Genomic DNA, 26479 nt, shown 5'->3' with positions numbered 1-26479 from the left:
CATAACCTGCAAAGAAAAAAAAAAATATGCATGACTCATCTCAGATTTTTTGAGGCTGCAAAGAAATCATTTCCTTTCCCAGCAAGTACAAGTGCTGCTGAATACATGACATGCTTTGATACAAACACCTGCTTATTGTGTGATGTGTTCTGTTTGGGAAAGTGCACCTTGTTTTTGTTGTTTTAACTTATTCAATATGGAAATTTATTTTACATGTTTCAGAAGAAGAGAAGCAGCCTCTCTGATAAGCCTAACCACTTCGATAAACAGTGGGTCAGTATCTGGACAAAAACAAAAACACTACAGATAAAAACTTGCAGAAGAGAGATAAGTGTGTAAATTATGAATCCAATCTATTATTTAACAGCACAAACCCTTTGAGAGAAACACAGGAAACAAATGTGAAATTGCACCAAGGGTTGTGTTTACCGAGCTCACATCAGACGCCGGGCTTTCTGCAGCAAACAGATCAATAAACCGATGTGAATGAAAACTTTCCCTTGAACCTGCAATAACTTGCAGTTAGTTTCTAACAACCCCTGAGGGAAATAACTGACTCTTGAGCTGCTAAATGCTCCGCTATATTCACAGGTCAATCTGCTGTTTAGTGCTCAGCAGGTAACGCACGGTTAGAGCTTTTTATTTTTTTGTGTTTGCTGCGGCAAAAAACAACACTGTCAGAGCAGTGAGGGGAAACCGAAGCAGTAAAGTTGTGAGGCAAAGGCCAAACAACGAGCTGCATTTTATAAAGCTTTGTAAAGCCAAAGTAAACTGCCAGATTCAGGTGATAATTTTCTTCATCACTTTAATTTTACATCTAGTTATTTCTACCATAATATTATTTATAGCTGCTTTGAATGTACTCAAAAAACTTTGGTGTAATGAAGCCTTTGGACCCCACACATGCTGTGTATGTCACATGCTCTATAAAAGAATCATTAACAGACACTCGGGTGTTTAATGAATCTCTTATTATTATTGCCAGGTCAACTCTAACAACCTCTAAACAATGCAACACTAGAAACAGCCTCTTCCTGTGTCCCGGTCGGCTTCGGTCCACTGAAGTGGATGAGCTGACCTTGTTTTTACAGAGACTCTCACGATGCACAAATCAAAGAGAAGAGGACGGTGATGGAGGGAATATGATGAGTTGGCATAAATGTGACTTTATTCCACTTGGTTTAGCGGGGGAGCACTTCATCCACACATACTGTACGTATACGTATAAAGCCATTCATCAGGACATGTTGTCCTCTGATTGTAATGTTAAAATACACTTAAAAAGTACTTAATTAAAGTATAATTATATGCATTGGTTGGGTGCAACACTTATTCTAATAAAGATCTACATTGTGATTTCTCTTGTTTCTGATATATGCTTAGAAACATGCCCAAACAAAATACACACTACCTGAAAATGTCACACACAAACACACACGTACACACAGATATTGTAATCCCTAAAGGGGAATTTTTGAAGCCATTCTCACCTTTCATGGTGAGGACGCCACGGCAGAAGTCTTTGAAGTTGATCCTCCCGTGAGAGTCGCAGTCCAGACATTTGACCAACTTCTTCACCTGGTGGGAAAGTACAGAGAGACCGTGAAGACTATCAGAGCACACCAAACACATTTCTGTTAAGGCAGTTTAAAGTTAAGTTCATTTTGTCCTCTCTAACACTTTAAAACATTTATCAACATCTGTTTGAGGTCCTGCAGAGAAATGTTGCAGTTGCATGATGCTGAAAAAGAATGCATGCCAGAAATGACAAAATTACACATAATTTACAGATATTCTGTTGCATGAAAAACGGGTTTCAAAAGGAAGAAAAACAGTAGTCATCGTAGGAATAGGACGGCTTTGATTAATACCATTAATAATGTGAGTGTTCCATTTAAACGTACAACTTGCACTGTGAGTATTTTTAGTTTCACCTGTTCTCATCTCACTACGCCCACTTCTACCTTTAGTAGCCACTTGCATATGTTTCTGTTAATGAAGGTCTGTGCGTCCCAACTGCCACATAACAGCATTTGGTTTCTGAGATAGAGAGGTGGCTGATGAGTACAAACCAGTTCAGTACATGACTCATCCTGTTGTCGTGTTGCAGCAAGGCTCTTCACAGAGATGCACAGGGGTGGAAAGGGTTTCACATCTCCAGACACCTTAAGACTGACAGTGATAGTTTGATAGTCAGAATACTTTGGCATGCTGCATCTATCTTTTTTATTTCTCTTCATTATGAAGGTCACTGGCGTTACACTCCGTGATGCATGAGTCTGCTATATACGTACAATTCTAAAGTGATAGCTGGAGCAAACATCCCAGTAAGGGTAGTTTTTATATTCTTAGAGCCTTCGGAGGACGGATGATTAAGTTTGTCAAGTCAATGACAGTACAGGAATAGGCCATGGAGTCATTAACATCAACATGGTTTATTACCTTAGGAATTTGTGCCTAGAAAATTAATTAAAATAACCTCCATTTAATTAAAAAATAATTAAATAGAGGTTATTAAAATTACAACAACTTTTTGAACACTGATGCCGTCAGACTTGCTGATGAAACAAGAGAAAAACAATATGTTGCATTGCTTTCCTGTGGCCCTCACAGTGGCAAATCCATAGGCAGTATATACCGTAAATAACGGATGTTACCTACTATATTGTGGACAAGAGTTTTGATATTGTGGCCTTAGCCTTCTTGTTTTTTTGGGAGCCAGAAGTGACCATGTTATGAAGAGAGGGGGGAGCATGAGAGGAATGAGGGGCTGGCAAACACAGAGTAACAGTTATACAGTACGCACAAGGCTAACTTAAACTAATGAATAAATAAATAACAGTGTTTCTCACAGAATGAGTGTCTATTTAATGTGGTCGTTATTTATTGGACTAAAAAAGCTAAAAAGGTTGAAGTACGGAGCAAACTGTTGTGCCTGCAAGGAAAAACCAACAACAGTTCTGACTCCTACGCATGGGCTGCCAAAAATATATCAATGTACAAGAAACACTAAATAAACACAACACAAGCCAGGCACGGTGAGCGCTGAAACTGATATGTGCTTTTTAGTGCTGCAAGATAAATACAAGAATTCACTTGATTTGCGTGAAACAATGTCTATCAAAGTAGCCAGGCCCCTATTTTTGCACAACTTTAAGCCTTAATATAATTTAAATGGGCGATTTATATAGAAAAATCACACCCTGTACAGTTCCATCGAAGGGGGAAATGAGCCATGGATACCTTTAAGCCTGAACCAAGGCTGAAGGCAGCAAGATGGATGAATCTATCCGCCTCATGTGAAATATCCAACATTGTACAATGAAAGTGGCCAAAGCATGCCCTTGTGCATGCACACTGTGACTCATGGTCCTCCCACGTTCACAACACTGAAGAGGGCTGCAGCCGTTGAGCACTGTGCACTTTGGTTGAATAATGCATTATCCTCTTTGCAAGCTACCCACAGCCATTTCAATTTTAACAGCACTAATTTTAGCAAAGGTTGGTGACTGAAACGAACAACTTCAGGGTTTTCCCGGGTTAAAAAAAAATACTGTGACAGGTAGAGATAGTGCAGCAATAGAGGTTTTGAATTGAGGTCACTGGGTTACTTGGATACAACTCAAAACGCAGGTCCTGTTCAAGACTGTTAACAGCCAGATTATTGTTTCTCACTTGTCCCCATTTTTGGAGGACAAACTGAAGGGGAAAGAAAAGAGGTCAGAGAGAAAAACCGTAGGATAATGTGAGTGTGTGCACGTTTGCATGTGACAGTACAACTGGGAGAGAGAGTAACCTACTGTGTGCTATAGTAGGTCAAGTTGTCACGAAACAGCCACTGGGATTTGCTCATATAGGACAATGACATGAGAGGACAACACATACAGTATAGTGGAACCTATAAACTGCTTAATACAGTCTATCAAGCAGATTAAATTAAAAAATACTTAAGGTACAGGAGTCTCAGCATTATAATTGCTTCAAAAGAATAAAATTATCCTCATTAAATAATGATTAAAAATAAGTTTAAAGTATTAAATAGTGATGCTCTGCACAGTGAAGTGTGGGATCTTCTTACATATAGGTCCTTGAGTAACAAATTGCCTCCACTTCATCCTCTCAACTCATTTCCCAGGTCAGCGAAAAGCTTCCCCCAGGAGCTAATCAGGGCCTCTGCAATGTTCCTGCTGATGAGCAACACCACACTGGGGAGCCAATCAACGCCAGCGATCAATTACCCCGACATGCAGTGAGACACACAGAGGCACGGGGGATGTGGCACAAACACTGAAGAAAACAGATAGAATGCAACCAATAATTTCCCTGATTCATCACAATCTAAACTTTTTAGGTCAAAAAGGGTTACAGAGCATGCTACAGTATTTTACACTGTGTGTTGTAGGTATGTCTTTCATAATGAACTGTGCCTCAGACAGACAAAACCCTCAATTAAATGACATGAAACTGCATCTTAACAAAGGCTTATTGGAAAACCTTCAGTGAGAAATGATTTGACTTAAAGAGTTCTCAAGCTTACAGTAATCAGTATTGACATACAGATACTAGACTTGAAACTGCTTAAAATAACAGCATTCTTACATCATTCTTTAAGCTGCTGTGAGGAAGTTTAGGTTTGGCGCCCCCTGTGGACAAAGCCGTACCTCTTATCTCTTTGCTGATTTTGTCCTGTTCATGCTTAAGTGGTGGTTTTTAATGAAAAATCTCATCCTGCTTTATTTAACAGTCATATGTATCACTCACTTAAAATTTATGCCCTGGAAAATGTAAACAAAGGCAGCGTGCAGTTAATCGTTTCGTCTGACAGCTACCCCCCACCAGCAGTTTCAGGCATTAAAAATAACTATATAGAAATAATCAATCTTGTTGCTGATGGTCTGGTTTGCTTTTGTAGGTTATATAGAGACATCAGAATTAATTTCAGTCTGTTTCATGACCATCAAAAAACTCCTCACAGGAGCTTTAAGCAGAGATAAGGAGAAAAACTCGAAAGTGTTTAGCAATCATTAGAACCCTCTTTGAGTTTCCTTTTTACTCAAAAATAAACTCACACACTCTTTTCTTAACTGCTTATTTTTTTAGGGTTGCAGGAAGCTAGTGTTGGGTTAGCAGACAATAGGTGAGAGGGATGGAACAGCCACACTGAAAAGGTTATCGCTCTACTTTAACATATACCTAAGATATAAAATGTTTGGGAAATGCATTTTGATATAGTAGCTATATACTGTATATAAGTATTTATAGGTAAAAGTTGATATCGTATGTTATATTAAAAAAATCTAAAATCTAAAAAAACAATTTATCAGCCAAAACGTTTTTTAAATGATTATAAACATACAAACATTTTACATTCGGACCCTTTTAATGTGCTTATAAAATACTTGTTTCAAGAAGTAGGCTATACTAATTTTATAGTGGGAAAACATTTAAACATGGAATCTGTTTTAATTTTTAGATAAACATATACAGATTTGCAATAAGCTAATGTGAGCAAACACATCAGCACAGCCAATTTAACAGTCTATTGCACTATTTTGGCAAATTTATATTGAAGTTCAGCCCTAAACTTGGTCATGGTTTTCTTGCTCTCCTGGTTCAGCTTCTCCTTCTTTAATTGGTGGATATAATTGGTGGAAAGGGGGTTTTGATTTTTACCTGACTTACAAAAACAGCAGATATTTGTTGATAGTATTCTGTTAAAATTGAAAAGCACATTTCCACCACACAGAATGGCCAGTAAACATTGAACTACTGTCTTATTCCTCACCAAGGAAAAGCAGGCTCTTTCACTGGACTAATCTCTTCCCACTGCAGTGGTAATAAACTTTTCTTCATGACTTGACTCCACGTGTAAAACTTAAATTAGGAGCCATCTCTGCAACAGTAATGCACCTCAGGTAAAGCGTACCGCTTACCAATTAGCCTCTCATGTGTCAAAACATAGAAATGGAACCTCGTGCAAGCTAGCAACGTGAAAGCCCGGAGTTAAATCTTCAAGAAGCGAGATAGCCCACAGTACTTCGCTAAGTTTAGGAAAATAACGAGGTCGTGTGACAAAGTCTAGCGTTATTCGGTTGCCAACAGCACTGTATTGCAAATATAATAGGGGTAGACTATGAACGTGACTAAAGATACACAGAACTGAAGGTGAAAAGCACATGTTCTCACCTGTTCTGCTTTACCAAACTGAGAACCCAACTGCACCAAGTCTTCAGGGCGGATAAAACCGTCTGAGTCTCCGTCGCAAACGTCAAACACCTCTTTGAGTTTCCTCACAAACGTCAGCAGGTGCTCCGGCTCCGGTATAAGCTCTTCATCCATCTCTTTAGTGCTTTTTTTATTCCTCTTTCGGGATGTTTTCCCCCGACGTGTCCCTCGAAGGCACCATGTTGTTTAGAAATCCGCTCCGGCAGCGCGCGCGCGTTAAACTGAAGGAGTTCGTGGATGCTGTTGCTGCGCGAGGGATGACAAGTGGTGCCGGTGGACTGGGGGCATGCCCCAAAATGGAAGCGAAGGTTAGCAGAGCAGGCAGCTTACCGTGAACAGTTTAGTGTAGGCTCTAAGTCATTTTCCCTTCACTTCCTACCCAGTTGTCAAATGTTTTTCGTCTTCACTGCAGTGTTTGTAAAATTTTTAGTATCCATAGCAACAAATGTTAGTTAGCCAAACTGAGCTAAGGATGAACAAAAATCAGGAGTTTATTCTCACTTAAAAGTTATTCCTTGTCATGCAGTTGGAACAAATCTTAGCACACTAGACTAATCTCAAGAAGAGGTCAGTTTACAGATAAAGAAGTGTAAAAAGTGGTGTGTGAGAGAGGCCTTATGAAGACAGTCTTCACCCAGAGGCATATATAAACAAGATGCTAGCTAGAAACAATAGCATGCGAGCCTGTATGCTGGTCTTTGCACATGTGCTATATGCTAACATCAGTATGCTAGCAGAATCAAAAAATGACAACACTAACAGGATGTTAAGGGGGCTTTTGATAATATTGTTAGTCTATTTCAGTGCCCGTCCTCCTTTCCATGCGATCAATTTGCCAGGTCATTTCATCATTTGTTGCTACAGATCATCATCATCAACACACATCAAAACCAGGCCTCACTTAGCCTTATCTACAGTTTGTCAGACTAAATACCTGGGTGTCAGAATCCCACAGTTTTTACAATGTTCCTGCTTCTGCCTTATGTCTTTGTGCCCTTATCCACCTTTGTCTTTTTAAAGGCTCAGTTTTTAAGTTTTAACTCTTATAAACTTAGTTCTGTGTCCTTTAGCCTTTTTGGAGTGCATCCCACCAGACAGCAGCTTTGGGGCATTTTACTGACGAAGACAAAACATTCACGCAATTTTGAAGTCAAGGAAGAGTCATATAGCCTACATTGTTTTCATCTCTGTGTAGATAGGGGTTAATTGGGCTTCTTCCTCATAATTGTGAATACATTGAAAAATCCAAATTAACCTTTGGTGGAGAGAAAAAGTAAGACAGTCAACAAAGTCAGTAGGTTTTATTGTCTGAAAACAGTAGTTTAAGTTTTTTTAATAGTTATCTAAGTTAAAGTGATATCATTTACCTGATGGTGGCAAGCCAGAGATAACCAAAGTTTCATCCTCTGAGAACTATGAATCTTTGTATTTAATGGCAGTCCATTAAATAGTTTCTCAGCTTGGACCAAAATGGTAGACCAACAGACAGACCAAGATTACCACAGATGGAGCCATACTGCTAGCAGGCTTTATACAAGTGTGAGAACAACTTTAGCACTTGTTCACAAACCTAAAAGAGGAAACAGAGTTTACCAACAGCTGCAGGCAGTGTGTTTGGTTGCTGTTTTTACCAAGTTTTCCTCTTTTCTCTCCTCAGAAAAAAAAATGAGCTGAAAGTATTTACTGACCCCTCATATCAGTGCATTGTTTTAGTTAGCAGTTAGTTGTAACTTTATTAAACAACAATTGACTTAAGATTATGCTATGACAATAGTGTAATGCAAACAGTGCTACCGAAACATGAATTACCTTGTGGCATCAGTGTTTTGAAAAGTACAACACAAACAATCTTTTGAAACCATTATGTTGATTATTATAGGGTTAACAGAATTGCTGTTTTTTTTACTTTAAAATGTAATTATAACCAAGAAATGTTGGAAAAATATTAAGCACAACTAACGGTTTCTATGTAGCTCCATTTCAGCTGTAATTTAATGAAAAGATGACAAATAGCTGCAACCACATCATAAATAAATAATCATAAATAAAATCGAAATGTATTTAGTAAATATGGGGAGAAAAATCATTTTTATATCTCTTACTATCAGTCTCGCTCAATCGCACGCACGCAGGCGCGTCAGTAATTGCCATGGAAACTGAAAAATGCAGGAACCGAGGGTATTTAAGGGCCGCAGAACATTCTATTTTCCCCTTTTGCATTTAAACTTTGACGAGTTGCCCTGCAAATCTGAGCTGTGAAGCTTACCTTTGGAAAGCCCTTGAGAGAATCGACAACAAACACCTTTTTGGATAAACCAACCTTTTGGATACACCGTCTCCATCTTTTGGATACCCCATCCATCTTTTGGATACTCCATCTCCATCTTTTGGATACTCTATCTCAATCTTTTGGATACTCTATATCCATCTTTCTGTTACTCTATCTTTTTTAGGGAACACCGACGAGCCTGAGGATGCCGCCGAGTAGAACCACCGTCGACCCGCGGGACCTGCTGGACATCGCCCAGGACTTCGACCCTGCAGGTAAGGCTACTTTTAATGTTGCATTATTTGTCATTTTAGTTATGAATAATCTGTCCTTTAATGCTACTCAATACCCTGAAAAGCTTTTCATGTTATGAAACATTATGCTTACATTATGTTATTAGGCCTGTTTGAAAGCACTCGGTGATTTGGTGGTGAATGATTTCTCTGTTTGAAATGATTTTTGATGCTCAATTATCTTAAATATCCCTGTAAAAAGGTGGAATGTAGCCTATTAATAACTAGTGTATAGTTTTTAAAACATTTTTATTTTGGTTTGGGGCATTAGTCCTGCTATACATTTTGCTAAAAGTTGCGCTGATATTATAAGTAAAAGATGGCTACGAGACCGAGTTTCGTAAAATACTAAAAATGTATCTTTCTTGTGCTCCATGGAGACGATGGAACTTTGACCTCTGAACGTCAGAACGTACAAGTGTAAACAAACGGGGCACGTGCTTCTGTGTGCATGGGGACCTGCGTTCGTTTCTCTTAACTGTTGAAGCTTCACTTATTGTATACGGAGCTGATGCTGAGATTCAATTTTGTCTGTTTCAAAGTTGATCACAATGAACTAACTGTCAGATACAGAATGTAAACAAACACATCGGTGTTGTTAAGAACTTAAATTAACAAGATAAAATGAACGATGTCTCTGGACTTGAGCTGAAGTGACAAATTACATTGTTCAAAGTGAAACCTATAAACTAGAGACAATAATGATTGATAAACTACTAGTTTGATCTGCACAGAAGTTACTGTCGTTATTTTGGAGAAGCCATGTTGTTTGTTGCGCATGATTTAATCAGTAGTAATTAATGTACCCAGGCTTTGGAGTGCATTATGACGCATATGGTGCAATGCAAATGCATTAAGTTATTTCAAACCATCCACAGTTTTTTCCACATAAACTTCCAAGTCCTTGTGATTGCTTTTCCTTTTTTAATTGCTGAATGCACCAAGTATATTTGGTTTATTTACTGTCTCCCTGTCTGGTAATTGTTTTCTCCCAGTTATTTCAACGACTTGTTTTAAAAATGCTTTTGATCCTGATAAACTCTTATAGTTTCAGTTCTAGTATATAAGGTTAATCGCTGTGATTATGAACAGGATTATTATATCTGCAATTATGTTTAGTTAATCTCATTTGTTGCTAAAACTCTTTAACCAGATATATATGTGAATATACTGACAATCTTAACCAAATTTCCATCATTATGAAAAGTTTATTTCAAAGTTGACTTATTAAAGCTCCTGTGAGAAGCTTTTAGCAGGTTACGAGACTGAAATTAACACCATCAGCGAGAAGATCGAGTCATTTTCAATTCCTGTCAACGCTGCCACCGGGTCGGTGGGGATAGACCGCACGCTGCCGAAAAAGCCTTTGTTTACATTTTCCTTGGTAAGATTCAAGGTAAGTAACTGTTGAGTGTTAAAGGACAGCAGGATGCATGCACAGGACAGGAAGAGCAAAGACAGGAGAAGATGGACACAAAGTGAAAGTCCCTCACTGCAGCTTTAACAGTTTTTCAGAGGGACTAAGTAAAGGTGACCACTGTACCATAAAGTGAACTGCACAGTATATGATGTGACTGATACGTGTGTGTGTGTGTGTGTGTTGGTGGCTGAGTGGTAGTGTAGTACAATAGTAGTTAGTTTATGTAAATATGCTTGTCTAACTGTCACTTGGATTGTTGTTATGGTTGTTTTATTAGAAATATTTAATGATATAAGATATTTATATTAACATTGTGTTATGCGATGCTCTCACTTTTGCCCCCTCAGATGGTGTGGACGTCTACCTTGACCATGATGCTGATGGCCTCCCTGACTTCAGGATCGTGGACCCCTTCCAGCGTATGTTTTTACTTGTATTTTACTGTTTGCCTGTAAGGCACTTTGTAACTCTGGTTTTGAAAGGTGCATTATAAATAATGTTATTATTATTATTATTATTATTAGCTCAGTTCTTCGCCATGTACGAGTACCATGTTGAAGAAGACGAGGACGACTATCTGTTTGATGACGACATTCAGCACCTCTTCGACCTCAACATCAACTGGGAAGAAGACACCGACAGCGAGGACATCGGCGGATGGTCTGACGACTCCGGGTACGTTGCTGAGGAGGAGTACGAAGAGAATGGTTATGATGATGACATAAGACCTGGCTCCCCTCCTCAGCAGTTTCCTCCTGTCTCCGCAGGTCCTCCGGCTGGTCCTGGTCCAGAAGAGCCTGCTCCCTCCTCCTCCGGCCTCGGCTCCTCCGCGAAGAGACGTAGGGAGGAGAGCTCTGCATCACAGGTAAGTGCGAAGAGGCAGAGACGGGATGAAGGTAAGGAGCACCCTTCGACCTGGGCCGACGACAGCGACTCAGATTAACACTGAGCTCCTGTCTTCAGGTTAAGTATAAAAACCAAGCCCAGGTCACCTTCCCACACGTCTGGTGGGGTTGGTGACAACACACACACACACACACACACACACTGATGTCTGAAAGTGAACATTATCATTTTTGATGTTATTAATGAACCCGAGGTAAGTTAAATATTAATTACAGCATTCAATTTGTCCTACAAATTTAAATTCAATGTGTTAAAATGTTTCTACTAACTTTGTGTTTTTCTTTATAAAATGTTTTAGAAGACGACGGTAAGTTTATACTTAATGACAACCGACAAAAATCGACTGTTAACTTAACTCACTTTGCTGCTCCGTGGTGTTTTCTCAGTTAGGTGTAGGTGGATGTACCAGACAGAGGTAAGTTGATGATAATTACCAACATTAAGAAAAATCGCTCTGTTTTACTTTGATTTCTGTTTTTCCACAGGTGTGCAGATGGAGCAGGATTAAGCTCATTGGTTCAACATCCCCAGAAGAAGCGACGACCAGGAAGACTTCGACTCCAATCCCGGGATCTCCATGACAACATTTACTCCAGACCAGATGAGAAGGATGGACGACTACAGGACCAGCTGGAGAGCGGTGGTCGCCTTTCTTACAACAGACTAAGTAAGTGACCCCCTCTCTGAGATTACAAAAGTAGCAGGAGAGACAGAAAGAAGTGATGAGTTAAAATTAACTTTACTTTTGTATTATTATTTCCTTCTTTTATGCTGAACAATCATTTCATTTTTGGAGTCTGAATTCATCTAAATATTTAACAAGAATGTACTCCAAACTGCCCATAGGTGTGGGTGTGTCTGTGTGTGTCAGCCCTGTAGTTGACTGGTGTCCTGTCCAGGGTGTACCCCGCCTTGCACCCAATGACAGCTGGGATGGCTCCAGCCCCCTTGCGACCCTGAACAGGATAAACGGTATATATAATGGATGGATGGATGGATTTACCAAAAATGCAAAGCTGTTCAAACGTATTCACCACTTGTGTTTTTGTCTTACAGGACAGGACCTGACGCTCCACCCCCCCCCACCCTCAGCACCACCCTCTTCAGCCAGCAGCCAATGTACTCTAAACTGCCCATAGGTGTGGGTGTGTCTGTGTGTGTCAGCCCTGTGTTTGACTGGTGTCCTGTCCAGGGTGTACCCTTCCTTGCACCCAATGACAGCTGGGATGGCTCCAGCCCCCTTGCGACCCTGAACAGGATAAACGGTATATATGATGGATGGATGGATGGATGGATTTACCAAAAATGCAAAGCTGTTCAAACGTATTCACCACTTGTGTTTTTGTCTCACAGGACAGGACAGGACCTGACCCTCCACCCCCCCACCCTCAGCACCACCCTCTTGGCCAGCAGCCAAGCGATGGGGAACGCCCCAGCTCGACCACCACAGAGGATGTTGTTTTTAATCAGCTTCTTCTGTGCTGGTGGGTTTGGGACGTTCCTCACACACCAACAAGGAAGTCGTCACCAACCTCTTCCGCTCAGATGCAAAACTTGAAGGAAGAGGCAGACAGCTCAGCTGTATGCACGTCCTCTTAAACTGCTGAATATTACAAATAAATATGAGACACATTTTGTAAATATGTCTTCATATTACAAAACAATATTATTGTCTTTGTGTGTATTCCAGAAAACTGTCACTGTGTGACATTATAAATGAAGTAAACATAAATTTGTGTACTAAGATATTGTAACAAGCGTGACTTTGAGTTCGGTCTTTTTCAATCATTTGGTTAATATTTAATAAGTACTTTATATACTGAATAATATTACTTACTGATATGAAAATAAGTCTCAAAAGCTGACCAGGATAATAATTGATCACCCAAACATATTTAAAATCATTCTGGGGGGGCTAACAGGGTCTTGAGCCTCCCAAAATCTTCTTATGTTGACTGATTCGAATTTTGATCGTTCATGGATGTTGTGTTATTTTCATAAGCATTTAATGTACTCATTCATAACATACAGATGTATTAATACATCCAATGCACATTTAGTAACGTGCATTTTAATTATATACGCGGGATTACTGAATCTTGTTTTTCTGTAGTAATATTATTTATTATTGGTTGTTGCATTAAAAATCATTAGCCCTTGTTACAAACAATCCTCCCCCAATCACAATTACCTCATGCAGCTACTGTTCAGCACATCAGGAAGGGCCCTGTGGGACACATGATCATCGTCCTTATCTCTCCCCGCTGAGGCTCTCCTGCAGTCAGCACTTAAGAATCATACTTTAACTTTGAAATAACAATAGCCTTTTTTTTTGTACAAAGCATTAGGGGTTTGCAGGAGTCATGACTGCGAAAATTATCCCTCTTTTAAATTGTACTGCATGCCGAGAGTAGAAATGACGATGCAGAAATATGGATATAAGCGGGGATGGTGATGAATGGTTCTCACACAGACTGTAATTTCCATGAAAAGGGGAATTTTGTGTATTTTATCTCAATAATGATTCATAGATGGGTCTTATAAAGAACAATACATCATCTTCTTCCTTAAAATTATACCAGTGGCTCAAAAATAGCCGCCTCCTCCCCTGCTCTCTGTATTTGACATGTGTCATTACGTTAGCTTCCCTTTTACAGTGGTCAGGGATGACTCACTGGGAATTTCGGAAAAAATATTCATTGTTTAAAGGGACTCGAGAAAGAAAAGGAAGAAATGTATTTTAAAGTATTTGGTAGTTTATGTTTTTGGGTTCAACATGTTGCAGGGTTTCACCTGTGCAGTTAAACTGCTCGGTGCGAGTGGAAGTGATGCTCCAGACTAATGTGATTTAAGCCCCTTATCATCTTTTTTTTTTATATTTACCACCTTCAGATACATACAATTCATTATGGACTGTTTTAATTCTCCTTAAGGCTTGAGCTCTGGTCCCTCTGTGCTGAAAACTAAACAACTTCAGCTACACAGTGATTCAAGTTAGGAGTTGTTTATACAGTTTATTAACATGTTCCATCCAAAGTTGACCTCATTCTTGGGTCCTATCATCAGCAGAGGTGGCTGCAACAAACACTTTTAAGCCTATTTCCTTTTTGATACCAAAGAACAGCATTTGGCTTAAAACGTATAAACTGTATAAATAAAATCCACAAAAGAAACTTTAAAATATCAAGAAACTGTGACAACTAACGATTTGATCCATAAAAAGAGAGAAACAAACAATAAATGAGTGCTCATCATGACTAAATTAAACATTTAATGACTTGAAACACAGGAACAACGTACAATATGAGACCATAGCATTACATTTTATATACAGTTAGTTAGGGTCATGCACAAAAAGGTGCCCTGCCGACATGGTCTTACAAGACACAACAAACAAAACAAGAGCAACAACAGAAAGGGAGCAAAAAAACATTTGTATCTCCATACATGTCAAACAATGTCAAATAAATTATGAAACTTATATTTCTCCTTAAGCATAAGAACTTGAGCACATTTAAAGCACAGACTACCTTTAATAAGTCAAACATAAAGCAGCCTCCTTCGCTGTTGGAAGGCAGAGGTACTGAAGCCTGCACTCACCAGACACGGGAAACAAATGAAGACAATCTGCAGACATTTTGCTGAACATGTGGCATCTGAAATTATGCTATAAAGGACAATAAAATAAAACATGCATCTCGTTTTCGACGTCACCCAGATCATAGAGGGAACACTTTCTGCTCTCCTCTGGAATAGAGTGGACCTGTTCACAGTGCGGAGGCAGGATTAAGACGGACCTCTGTGCTCTGGTTGGGTTCTGGGTGGCATCGAGCTCCGGATGGTCTCATGATTCATCTATTCCACAGTCACATCATGTCACCCTTATGTCGCACCTCACATGGTTCCCAGGCCATGTCAACATAAACAAGTGCAAGTTTTGGGGCGTTTACAGTTTAAATCAAGCACATGTATCACACCCTAATGCAACCAAATGTTATGTTTGTGAATATTTTCTACATTCATGTGCAGACACAGACATATCTTTACATGTGGGACACGGGCCTGCTAATATTTATGCCCATCATACAACACATCTGTGCTGCGGACTCCATAAAAGGAAGTGTGTTTACTTGTTCAACTTCCCCATTCGTTCTGTCTTAAAGAGGATGTCATATGATTCAGAAAACAGAGAGAGAGAGAGAGAGAGAGAGAGAGGGAGCCTGTAGGTGCTTTTCTACTTTGATTATTCAGTCTTCTCCTTGTGTTAAACATGCAGGTTGTTAGTGGTGGGAAATCACTTTGGATGTACACTCTAATACTTACTTCTCTACAGCTTTGGGGTAAGTTTCATACGTTCAGTGTTTCTAAATATGTTCTTTAATTTTGTATACCTATTAACTGATTTGACTGTGTAACAAAGACGTAGCCAACTGTGCTATTGCCTTCTGTCTCTCTCTCTATCCCACTTTCTCGGCCCTGTCGGTCATGACAGATTGCACTTTAACATGAGTCTGGTTCTGGTCGAAGTTTTTTCCTTGCCACAGTTGCGAAGTGCTTGCTAATTGTAGGATTAATGTTGGGTCTCTGTTAATAATTCTTAAGAAGGAGCACAGTCTCGACTTTAAGCTCTCTATGTAAAGTGTCATGAGATAACTTTTGCTGTGATTTGACGCCATATGAATAAATATTTACTGCTTAGTAAAAAGTGAAATCCTTTACACAAACTAGTCCCTCTATTGTAAATGCTGTTAGTGTAAAAGACACCAGCCAACAGCTCTGTTTTGAGATTTCTCCTCCAATTGAACTCTGCAATCACCTGTTTGCTACATATTCGGCGTCACCACCTGAAGCAATGACAGCAGTGTGTATACCGGCTGCACAGTTGCTCCAGCTTAAAAGGAATTTGTGAAACCAATCTGAAAATTGTGCTGCACCTTTCTCTCTCTCTGTTTAGGAAGACTATCAGCATCCAGTACCCCTCCCTCTCTTCCGGCTCCTAAGCTTGACATCTACCTGAGGTCAAAGGACTCAGTGACTCTGGTGTGCCGGGCCCCTGAAGGCCACCGTGCGGTCCACTACTTGCTGTACCGACACAGAGAACAGGTTTTTTGAGCATATATGTGTGTGTGTGTGTGTGTGTGTGTGTGTGTGTGTGTGTGTGGTTTGTGTGTCCTCCTACCACCACAGGGCTCCTAAGATTTTATTTTCCTCTGGTGTTTTTCTTCCTTCATTGAGGTGGACTCTCAGGAGCTGCCGTCGGGCGCTGAGGAGGTTCAGTTCACTGTGAGGCTACAGGAAGCAGTCTCAGGCCAGAGTGAACTCTTCTGCTGTCTGTACAAAGATCCGGACGGTCGATTCAGTGCGTTCAGTCCCTATTTGCAGCTGGAGCACCAGCAAGGTAAGTATTGCACACTGTTATTAAGCTGTAGCTCCACATTTGATTCTGAAGGTGGAACAGCACAGTAAATGTGTTGAATCTGCACCCCTGTGATTCGACATGTTGTAAAATATAATAAACACTCCCACCCACTTCTCACCACCCCACAAACACGCTGCAACATGCAGGTGCTCTCTGTGGTCTCTCATTGTCCTCTGCTCGGTGGGTGTGTAGTCGTAGTTGCATCCTGTGCTTGATATAGAAACCGCACACCCACTCACGCTTACTAAAAACATCAAACTCAGTATGTGCTGTGCAAGCCTCAAGTGTTGACGGTTACAGAGCGAGGTTTGGTTAGCAACTGTGGCAAACCAAGGTTGTTAGCAATATCATAGATTTTACCATGGACTGTATGAGTAATGGTTGTAGCCACCGTAACCTCTCCCATTGGTTTGTCAACTGACTTTTGTAGCTGAATGAGTTTCTATGTGTGGTGTAGCTAAGCTAAGCTAAGCTGTTTATTTATCAGACTAAAGAAGCTAAGAGAGCTTATGGAACGTGACAAGAAACGTACTTGCTGCTTGCTTTCTCGGACCAGGGGTCCGTTTCACAAAGCAGGTTTATTTAAAACTCTGAGTCTGTTAACCCTGAAATGAGGGAAACTCTGAGTTTTCCGTTTCACAAAGGGAGGTAACTTAAGCTCTCGGTCAGTTACCGTAGTAACAGACTCTGTGAACCTAACCTGGTCGCGAGCAGGTTTTCTTCAGGAAACTCAGAGTTTCTCTCTGTCTCCTCCCTCTAGAATAAAAAACCCTCATTCGACTTCCTCATTCATTCAGCCCGTCTCACGCGTGTGTGTGAGCGGTTACTGAATTAAAAGAAGAAACGTTGCGTCTCTGTGCTGCTCTGACCCCTTTGCAAAAGTCTTTTATAATTATGATTAAAAAAATCAAAAGACAAATCTCTGTCAAAGTCATCATTTTTAGATTTTCCAACACCACTGCCGAGAGCACTCAAATAAGACGCCGTAAGTTATTGGATTTTTTTTTTTTTAACTAACACATTCAGTTTAATCAACATGAATTATAATGTATGTGAAGTCAGCATCATGTTAGGGATAAAGCTAATGCACATTAAAACTGCCGCTGAATGATATTTCATTAGTTTAATATTTAAAATATGATTGAAGTGCTTCCATGTATGTTTTTTTCTCTGAACGTCCGCATGAGGATTTCGAGCTCCACTGGTGTGACGTAGGAGGACCTCTTTTTGTGTACCGTTGCCATGGTGAATCGTGGTATCAGGGTTCCACTAATGCTGGCTTTTTACAGTCAGCGTGCACGCACTTAACTCCGGCTGAACCTACTCAGAGTTCATTGAACTAACTTTGATCAGCTGTTCTGGAACCGAAAACTCAGAGTTTCCTATCTCAGAGTAGATCAACTCAGAGTTCAGGGTTAGACTCAGAGTTTGTTGAACCTTCTTTGTGAAACGGACCCCTGGTAACTTCTCGTCACTACGCCGCTGTCTTCTCTGCACGTGAAAGTCAACAACAATCTAGAATCCTTTGCACTGGCTGCCATAAATAAAACAACGTATTAGTAAAACAAGGTGGTCAGAGTCAGGGCTAGTCTGACATCATCTGGGAGATTATTCCAGGTCTGTGCTGCATGATAACAAAACGCTGCCTCACCATGTTTTTGTTCTAACTCTTGGGATGAGCAGCAGGCCGGCCCCAGATGTTCTCAGAGTCCTATGGTTCATATGTCACAAGCATATCAGAGATGTATTTGGGCGCTGAGCCACAGAGAGCCTCACACACAAGCAGTGAAACTTTGAAATCAATTCTCTGAGTTACAGGTAGCCAGTGTAAGGATGTTAACTGGAGTAATGTGCTCATATTGCTTTGTTTTGGTCAGGACAAAAGCGGCATTTTGAATACGTTGAAGTTGCTGCACAGCTTGTTTTCAAAGCCCTGTGAACAGACCGTTGCAGTAATCTAATCTGCTGGAAATGAAGGCATGTATAAGCTTTTCAAGGTTTTGCTTTGAGATTATTCCTCTGACTCTAGCAATGTATAGTAATAGTAAAAAGCAGAAGAAGTAACAGGATGGTTATTTTAGTTTTAATGCATGTGCGGTCTCTGCACGCTGCCCTGCCAACATCAAGACTGATTTCAAAGCTGTGAAAAATGATCCAGGTGCTCATTTGGGACCTCAGTTCGCTTCAGTCTTTATTATTCCCTCTGAAATTTGGCTTGCAGCAAAACCAGACAGTGTCCAGTGATAATAAATGAAGAAAGCTATCCTAGTTTGGTTTTAGTTATCAAAAGAGGTATCGTGCATTTCTGAAGTTCAAAATTCTGGTGTTGTTACAACTCTAGAACAAGATTATTGTTAATTATTGGCAGCATATAGTTTTATTTGATTTTAAGCTAGAATGTTTAAGTTTAATCGTCTTTGATTTATTATTATCATTATTATTATTATTGTGAGGTTTAGTTAGCTTTGCATGAGTGGTCGATAAAATGTCCTACTGAGGAATACTTTTTACTTTTGTACTTAAGTACATTTCAGAGCCTGTACTTTCTTACTTTTACTTGAGTAAAGGAGTTCAATCAGACTCAGACTAATACAGAGATTTGAGTCAGTATTCAAGCGGATGTCATGTAATACCTTAATGAGTGCAATCTCCGTGCTGTGATGGGGACGAAATCCTGACTGAACGTTATCAAAGGAATTGTTCTGCATTAAGAAATTAAGTACACACATACATAAGTTGTATGTGAACGACTTTTTCAATACCTTAAATAACAGCTGGTTGGATATAGGCCGACAGTTGTTCAGTACAGCAGCATCAAGATTGCTCTTCTTCAAGAGAGGCTTGCCTGATTGGAGAGAGGTGTTAACGATTAGAGTGGACTGTTTTACCAAGCTGCTCAATATGGTCTTAAGGAAGCTAGTGGGTAAAGCATCAAGGCAGCAGGTGGATGAACTGAAGCTGGAGACTATCTCTTCAAGTGCTTCTTCATTTATGGATGTAAAGTGTGTCATACCTGACAAGCTACTTCTGTCTGGCTGCAGTGTTGGTACTTTGCTCTTTGGCCTTGAGGAGTGAATTGCATGTTTGATGTCTTGATAAAATTTGCAAACTCATTACATTTGCTGGTAGAAACTAATTCTGGAGATATTTGAGCTGGAGGGTTAGTTAGTCTGTCCGTAGTAGTAAATAAAATGCGTAAGTTATGACTGTTTTTGTTGATGATCTCAGAGAATAAAAGATTGTCTTTCATTTCTCAGGGTCTGTAAATGCGGCACTCTCTTTTCTGGGCCCTTACGGAATCACTTTTTCTCCATGGTGCTTATCTCGGTGGATACAGTGGAGCAAATCTGTTGTGCACTTCCACACTCGGTTGTTGGGGAGGTTTGTTGCTAACCCTCCCTTTCGAAGCTGTCCACCGCTGTGTCTTACCAACTACCGGGGTTGAAGAGGCACTCTGCCTGGGAGGTAGTGAAGGCCAGCCGGTTTCATCGCATATCTCAGCGCGCTGTGCTCTGCCTGTTATTTGTCCTCCACTTGATTTACTCTTAGTTAGTTCCAAGGTAGTTCCAAGGAGGACCACCACTCGAAGATTTATTACACAGTACAGAGCCTGTCTGTTTCTTGGTAGTTTTGTCTGTGTTTCTTGTCAGTGTGCTAGCCTGCTCTTGTTCAACTGTTTTGAGTGAACGGTAAAGTGGTGTCATGCCCGCACAGGCCGCTCACCTCCACATTCACTTCTCGGTGGTGAATTTTGGTCTCCAGCACTGCAATCTTTTGTATGAGTTTGTGGTAGTCGTCCGTGGAGAAAGGAGGCATCTTAGCTTCAGCTGTGTACGATGTTCCTGCTGCAGCACAGGCTTGTGCTGTTGTTAGGCTACAGTCATGTAGCCCTGGGTATAAAATTGTTGAAATATGCCAATAGACCTCCTATATCTATTAAAAAGTACAGTCCCAGCGATTTATAATTGTCCAGGATCCACTGTCCATTACTTGAGTGAAAAAAATGAAGATTTCAGCAAAAGAATGGAAGCAAAGCGGAGAGCGAGCAGCAAAGCGTCTGCACTGTAAGAAAGCAGGAAGCGAGCCATAACATCTGCCTGATATTTGCATGAATATTATCCAAATGGCACCAACAACACAAACACGGCAGAAAGGTTACGTTTAGTGGCTGAATTACCTGGGGTGATGCCTAGCCGACAGCCAGCAGCATCCTCGCACTCAAAGTGAACAAGCCCCTTATTATGCATAACTTTTAGGCTTACAGATATAATCTTGAAGATTTTCATGTAAATAAATGCCTGTTAAGTCTCTATCTATCGCCGAATGGTAACACAATGGTGATTGAGCCTATGGCCCACTGATGAAAGCCTTTACATCTGCAGTATATAGTATTATTACAGACTGGGTATCTGTGGCGACATTCGTGGAAAAAATCACAAGCGGCGCCCAGTTAGTGACGCATTTTCCATCAGCCAGCAGTGGTTGGTCTGCCAGAGAGGGTAGGCGGAGCTAAGCGGCTGTTTTTCTGGTCTCTGCAAGTGTTGGGAATAAACAGTAATCTACTATGGCTGAACAAACAAAGAAAAGATCAATGACTACAGATACAACTTCAAAAAGAAGTGGAAATCCAAAGAAAAAGAAACAAATACGCTCAGATGAAGGCACTGGCACTTCTGCATGAGCTTTATTTTTCAGCCCTGGATTACTGCTTGGATTTTTTCCACAGAAATATAAAGATAATGTCCCCCTTTCTTTTATTTCTTCTCCAGATGCTGACCCTACTCGCCCCATACCCTCTTACCCTCCTCCAATCCTATCCGTGACCCCCTCTGCTGGTGTGGTAAATCGTGGAGATGTGCTGTCCTTCAGCTGCTCAGTCCCGGCTCTTTCTCAGTCTGCTTCTAAAAACAAACCAATGACCTTCTTTTTGCTGAGGGCTGCTGAAGGAACGGGGACATCTATCATCCAGCAGCCTCAGGCCAGCCGGGTACCAAACACCGAACCCCAGCCGGGACTCTTCACTGTGGGGCCTGTGAGGGGAGGAGAGGAGGGCGAGTACACATGCCTTTACCAGATCACCAAGAAAAGGGGATTGGTTAATTCAACTGTGAGCAACGCGGTTCATATCACTATCAAAGGTGAGGATGTTTCACAAGGCCTGAAAGCTCTGTAACAGAGTCCCTGTTGAAATTTAACTTTTTACACCACTGACATTCTTTAAATCTTTGCTTAAATCTTAGTACTCAAATCAATCATCATCTTTGTGCTTGCACCTTTCCTGTTAAAGATTTATGCTTGTGTTTCCAGACCCGTTGCCAGTGCCGACCCTCGACCTCCAGCAGCAGACAGACGTGTGGCATTTGCTCTGCAGAGGCTCTGCTGCGTACCCCGGTGCTGTCTTCTCCCTCTACCTGGCTGATAGTGAATCTCCCGTTGACACTCAACACGCCACCTTATTTGAACATCAGGTCACCTTCCCAGTGCCTGTCCAGGACACTCCACTGGCGTCCTACCAGTGCCAGTACAGTGTCCTACTGGGAGGGGCATGGAGCCACTCTGAGCACAGCCTCCCATTTGCTGTAACCAGAGGTACGGATGTACAGATGTGCTGTATGTGTGTGTGTGTGTGGTTTAACACAAAACATGACTGTTTACTTCTTTTCTCATCTTTCAGGTCCTTTCCCCCCTCCATCATCACCAGGTAGTCAGACTGTACAATACATCGTATATTTTTTATTAACTGTGACCCACAATAATGCTCGTGTGATGTGCCTGTAGATGCCCTCGCTGTGGACTGGCCTCTTGTTCTCGGCTCTTTCTCTGCTGTGGTTTTGTTCCTCTGTTCGCTCGCACTTGTGGTCGTAGTGGCGCTCCGGAAAGGTATTTCACAATCATTCTTAGAACTTCTGTTTTCTCACTAAAACATAACACTGTTCTGATTTTCTTCCTGTGTGAATTTCCTCTCCTTCCTCTAACTTTTTCACCTTTATTTAAAGTCAAAGCAGCAGCTGAAGAAAAGAAAAAAAGGTATGTTTTTTAATCTTCATTAGTCTCATAGACGGCAAAGTTTTCAGTGCTCCTAAAGAGAGATTTAATGAGAAGCACCCTGACAGCCATGACACATAGGCAACATTTAGAGGCTGTTATTTTATGCAGATATTTTTAAGTAATCAGTTAAAAATGTCTCATAATAAAAGACTGGAATATAATTTGAAAGTTAATAAATATAGTTTGCATAATGGCAAGCAGAGGAAAGATTTGCACTTGATTAATCCCTCTCCTTCAGCATGAATATCCATTTCATGCTTTCACACAGCCTTGTTTGGGAGTTATAAGGTTGATTTCATATCACTGCAGCGTTGGTATTAAATGTTGCTCTGTTGAACTGTTTCAGACAGGAGGCACAGTTCTGGACTCAAGTTCATGCAAAGGACCACGTAGTTGGTGAGATAGCAATCATATAACTTTCTTTTCAATCAGCTTTTTAAGGTATTACAACAGTTTGTTGCATGAATATACGGATATGAGACAAAGCTTGACATTGTGCTGTTTTGTTTTTTGCAGACCTTACTCTCAGGCGTACAAGCTTGACCTCTCAGGTAAATATCAAACAACACCTAAATCTGTAATTGCTGATAAATATTACTGGAGGATTTACGACCAGGGCTGCACGGTGGTGCAGTGGTTAGCGCTGTCCCCTTACAGCTGGAAGGTTCGAATCTTGGTTCGGACATAGGGGGCCTTTATGCAAGGAGTTTGCATGTTCTCCCCCTGCATGCGTGAGTTGCCCCCGGGTGAACGTGAGCGTGAAAGGTTGTCTGTCTCTGTGTGTCAGCCCTGTGATTGTCTGGCGATCAGTCCAGTGTGTACCCCGCCTCTCACCCAATGACAGCTGGGATAGGCTCCAGCCCCCTCCTGCGACCCTGAACAGGATAAGCGGTATAGATAATGGATGGATGAATGGATTTATCAACCATGGTTAACCTTGCAATAGCCTCCTTTATACCTTTGCACTTTCCTTTATAATTCAGCACCTGGAGTTAAGGCTAGCTGGATTTTTGTTCTATAAATATCCCATGAGAGGACCGAAAGGACTAAAGTCTGTTTCTGAATACTTTCTGACTTTCTCAGACTTTCTTTGGCTCTCAGCCTCAAGCCCATTAGTTCCAAAAGGAGAGTCAAATCTTTAAAACATGTCATGAATAAATAGTTTCCCTTAAACAGCTTGACACAGGAATAGGAACACATTTGGTGTGGATACTTGAAAATGTGATCAAATTATTGCAGGATTTGATCCTTTCATCAAGAACTAGGAAAAACGGCAGACTTACCAAACATTGCATTTGCATTAATGTTCATTTTGACACAGATAATAAGGCTGTTCATGCGCAGTTTTCTGACATTAGTCCGCCTCTTCCTTTTGGTATGTGTGGTATTTCTGCGGTCTCAATGTTTCCTCCGTAGATTCACTTGAACAAACAACTATAAACTATCATGATGCCTGTGCTGTAAACACACACACACAGACACACACATGCATCTTCCTACCGACAAACACATGTACGCACATGCAGCCACTCAGCATACATACTGAACCCACATCGTTAGTGCTGCAGGGTTTGCAGCGTTAGTTGTACTGAGTTTAATGAGTAATTATCCGGATGCAGCCTCTCTCCAGGCTCTCTCTTTCTCTTTGAGCAGCCATCTTACAGGACAGATCGAAGTCGTCACCAGCTGACAGAGAGACCAACCAGCGATCATGAGACTGCGCGACAGGAGCTGAATATTTAATATCAGATGTGTGTCTCGATCTGGAGTGTCCTCGTATTACCTTGTGCTCAAGGAGCAGAAATCTCATCGAGAATTGCAGCTTTTTTCAAGCACATCTTGTTTACATACTTCCACTGCACTGTAATGAGAAGGACTCTCCTCACAGTCTGGGGATGCTTTGGTAGATTTAATCCTTATTGTGGTTGATGGAAACTTTCTGATGAATCTCCCTGGATGTAGCGGACGTCATGGTTGTGATGGTACAATTGATTGGCTGTAGGAGATCGGGGGGAAAACATTATTGGTCTGTTGTGGTGACTTTAGAAACATTCAATATAGGGACTTTTATAATGTGGGAAAGAAGAAGTGAGAAGACGAAATTCATGATCTTCCTTAATTTCTCTTTTGCTTACAAGCAGATTTTTATCTACAAAATAATCTTGCTGAGAAACACAGAGAAAGAACATGTAGTCCAAACTTACTGTAGTCTGTCTAAGGGTCAAAAAATGGAGGGATACCAGGCTCAAATGTTGTGCTTTATTCAGACATAATAAAACGGTAAAAGCAGTTGCATGAGTTGACAGGAAAAGACGTCGTGCTGAGATCTAAAACGTCTTGCACATGTGTGTTTATGTTTCTGCGCAGGGATGGGCCAGTGCAGACGCAACCAGAGAGACGGGCTCCAGATCCCCTTTATGGAGCTCAATGTCGACCTTCACGACCCCGACCCATCAGATCCATTAGAGATGTTCATGTAGAGATGTTTGCTTTCTCTCTCTCGCTCTCTCTCTCGCTCCGTGTGTTTATACTTTATTGGAGTTTATCAGTGTAGCATCAGTTGGAGTTACACAGCAGGACAGGAAAGGCTATTTCCTCAGTTCCTTTTACGTGTGTAGCAGCACAATTGTACAAATGAACAGGATATGATGTTTGTTTGATTTTACATGTAACTGAGCCTGTGAATCTAAATATAGATTTTATTATTATTCCTACAAAGTATGTATGTGTGTTCTGTATATCTTGCTTTAATTTGGGTTAATCAGATGAGAATACTGACTCGCCAAAGTAAAGGTCTCTTAAGTAGCTTCTTTAAGATTTCAGTTTTCTTTTCTTTGGCGGCACTTTTGGCGATAAACGGTAACGGCAGGAGGACACTTCCCAATTTCACCAGTCCGTACTAATACTATATACTGCAAATGCAAAGGTTATTATCAGTGGGCCATAAGCTCAATCACCATTGTGTTGCTCATTCGTTGACAGATAGTGACTTAACAGACATTTATTTACATTAAAAAGATTTCAACATCATCACTTAATGGTTGTATTACAACCTTTTAAGCGGGTGCAGTTTGACATGATTTTCATGGAGACAGATGATAGTTCCAAAAAACATGGTCTTTATTCAGGCAAGGTTCGGTACACAGAAGCCAAAAAGCGAAGGCAAAGGTAACAGGGATCCGACAGGCAAAGACAGGTATGAGGTCAGGAAATGCTGGTCAAAAACACGAGGGTCTAGGATTAACTAATAAAGAGGGGAAGGATGTATCAACTGCTAAGGCTAGTGATAATCTGGCAGGGAAGTGAGGGAACACCAGGGTTTAAGAAGGAAGAGGGAGGGAACGCAACAAGACTCAGGTGAAACCCATTAGGGAGGGGCCCGGTGATCAACGGTGAGGGAGACAGCTTGACAGGAACTGAAATAGACGAGAGACAAGGGTTAAAAAAATAAAACAGGAAATGCTGAAATAATAAATTAACTTGACAGGTCTGACAATGATGACATGAACTACTACTACTAACACTTGTTCAGCTGTTTTTTGCCTAATTGATCATTTGTCTTATTGATATTACAAACTATTTTTATAGTAGGTTTATATATTTGTATCCCAGTACCATAAAGATTGTGTATAAAACAAATCTGTAGATGTTTTAACTTTATTTGGAGCTTAATTATTGGGTTATAATAATAAAGTGTAATTATAAAGTAATCACAGTATTAAAACCAGAGATAGCAAAGTACTTAACATGGCGATATACACTTATAATTATATACACTGTAGACTTGAACTCCTTGCATACAGTTCATATAATAACCTAGATACACATTAATACACACGTGCAAAAAAAGCTTTTATATATAAAAGGGCAAAGGCTAATGATTTTACAAGTTAATCTGC

At 40.6% G+C, this 26479-nt stretch overlaps 1 protein-coding gene across 1 annotated transcript; it reads left to right on the top strand.

The window, feature by feature from the left end:
• Positions 1-6521: 6521 nt before the first annotated feature.
• On the top strand, positions 6522-26186 carry LOC138594393 (uncharacterized). The gene is made up of 17 exons (XM_069665465.1): positions 6522-6533; positions 8679-8769; positions 10555-10626; positions 10732-11072; positions 11500-11528; positions 12170-12232; positions 12467-12597; positions 16068-16216; positions 16349-16511; positions 21302-21670; positions 21840-22121; positions 22207-22233; positions 22311-22412; positions 22529-22559; positions 22927-22976; positions 23097-23131; positions 24948-26186. The coding sequence occupies exons 1-17, from the start codon at positions 6522-6524 to the stop codon at positions 25044-25046; spliced, it is 2046 nt and encodes a 681-aa protein (XP_069521566.1). The 3' UTR covers positions 25047-26186.
• The last annotated feature ends 293 nt before the right edge of the window (positions 26187-26479 follow it).

This window comes from Semicossyphus pulcher, unplaced genomic scaffold (genome assembly GCF_022749685.1).
Source record: "Semicossyphus pulcher isolate SPU_LCO1_2020_fin unplaced genomic scaffold, fSemPul1.0.p SCAF_17, whole genome shotgun sequence".
In the NCBI taxonomy this organism is placed as follows: Eukaryota; Metazoa; Chordata; class Actinopteri; order Labriformes; family Labridae; genus Semicossyphus; species Semicossyphus pulcher.
The sequence above is the reverse complement of the archived record's forward strand: the minus strand, read 5'-3'. Positions and strand labels throughout refer to the sequence as shown.

What these genes read in the sequence shown, in the direction of transcription:
- LOC138594393 (XM_069665465.1), top strand. An exon ending in GCAGCTGGAGCACCAGCAAG is followed by an intron (nt 16,512 to 21,301) that starts GTAAGTATTGCA and finishes TTTCTTCTCCAG; the next exon opens with ATGCTGACCCTACTCGCCCC. An exon ending in GCTGAAGAAAAGAAAAAAAG is followed by an intron (nt 22,560 to 22,926) that starts GTATGTTTTTTA and finishes GAACTGTTTCAG; the next exon opens with ACAGGAGGCACAGTTCTGGA.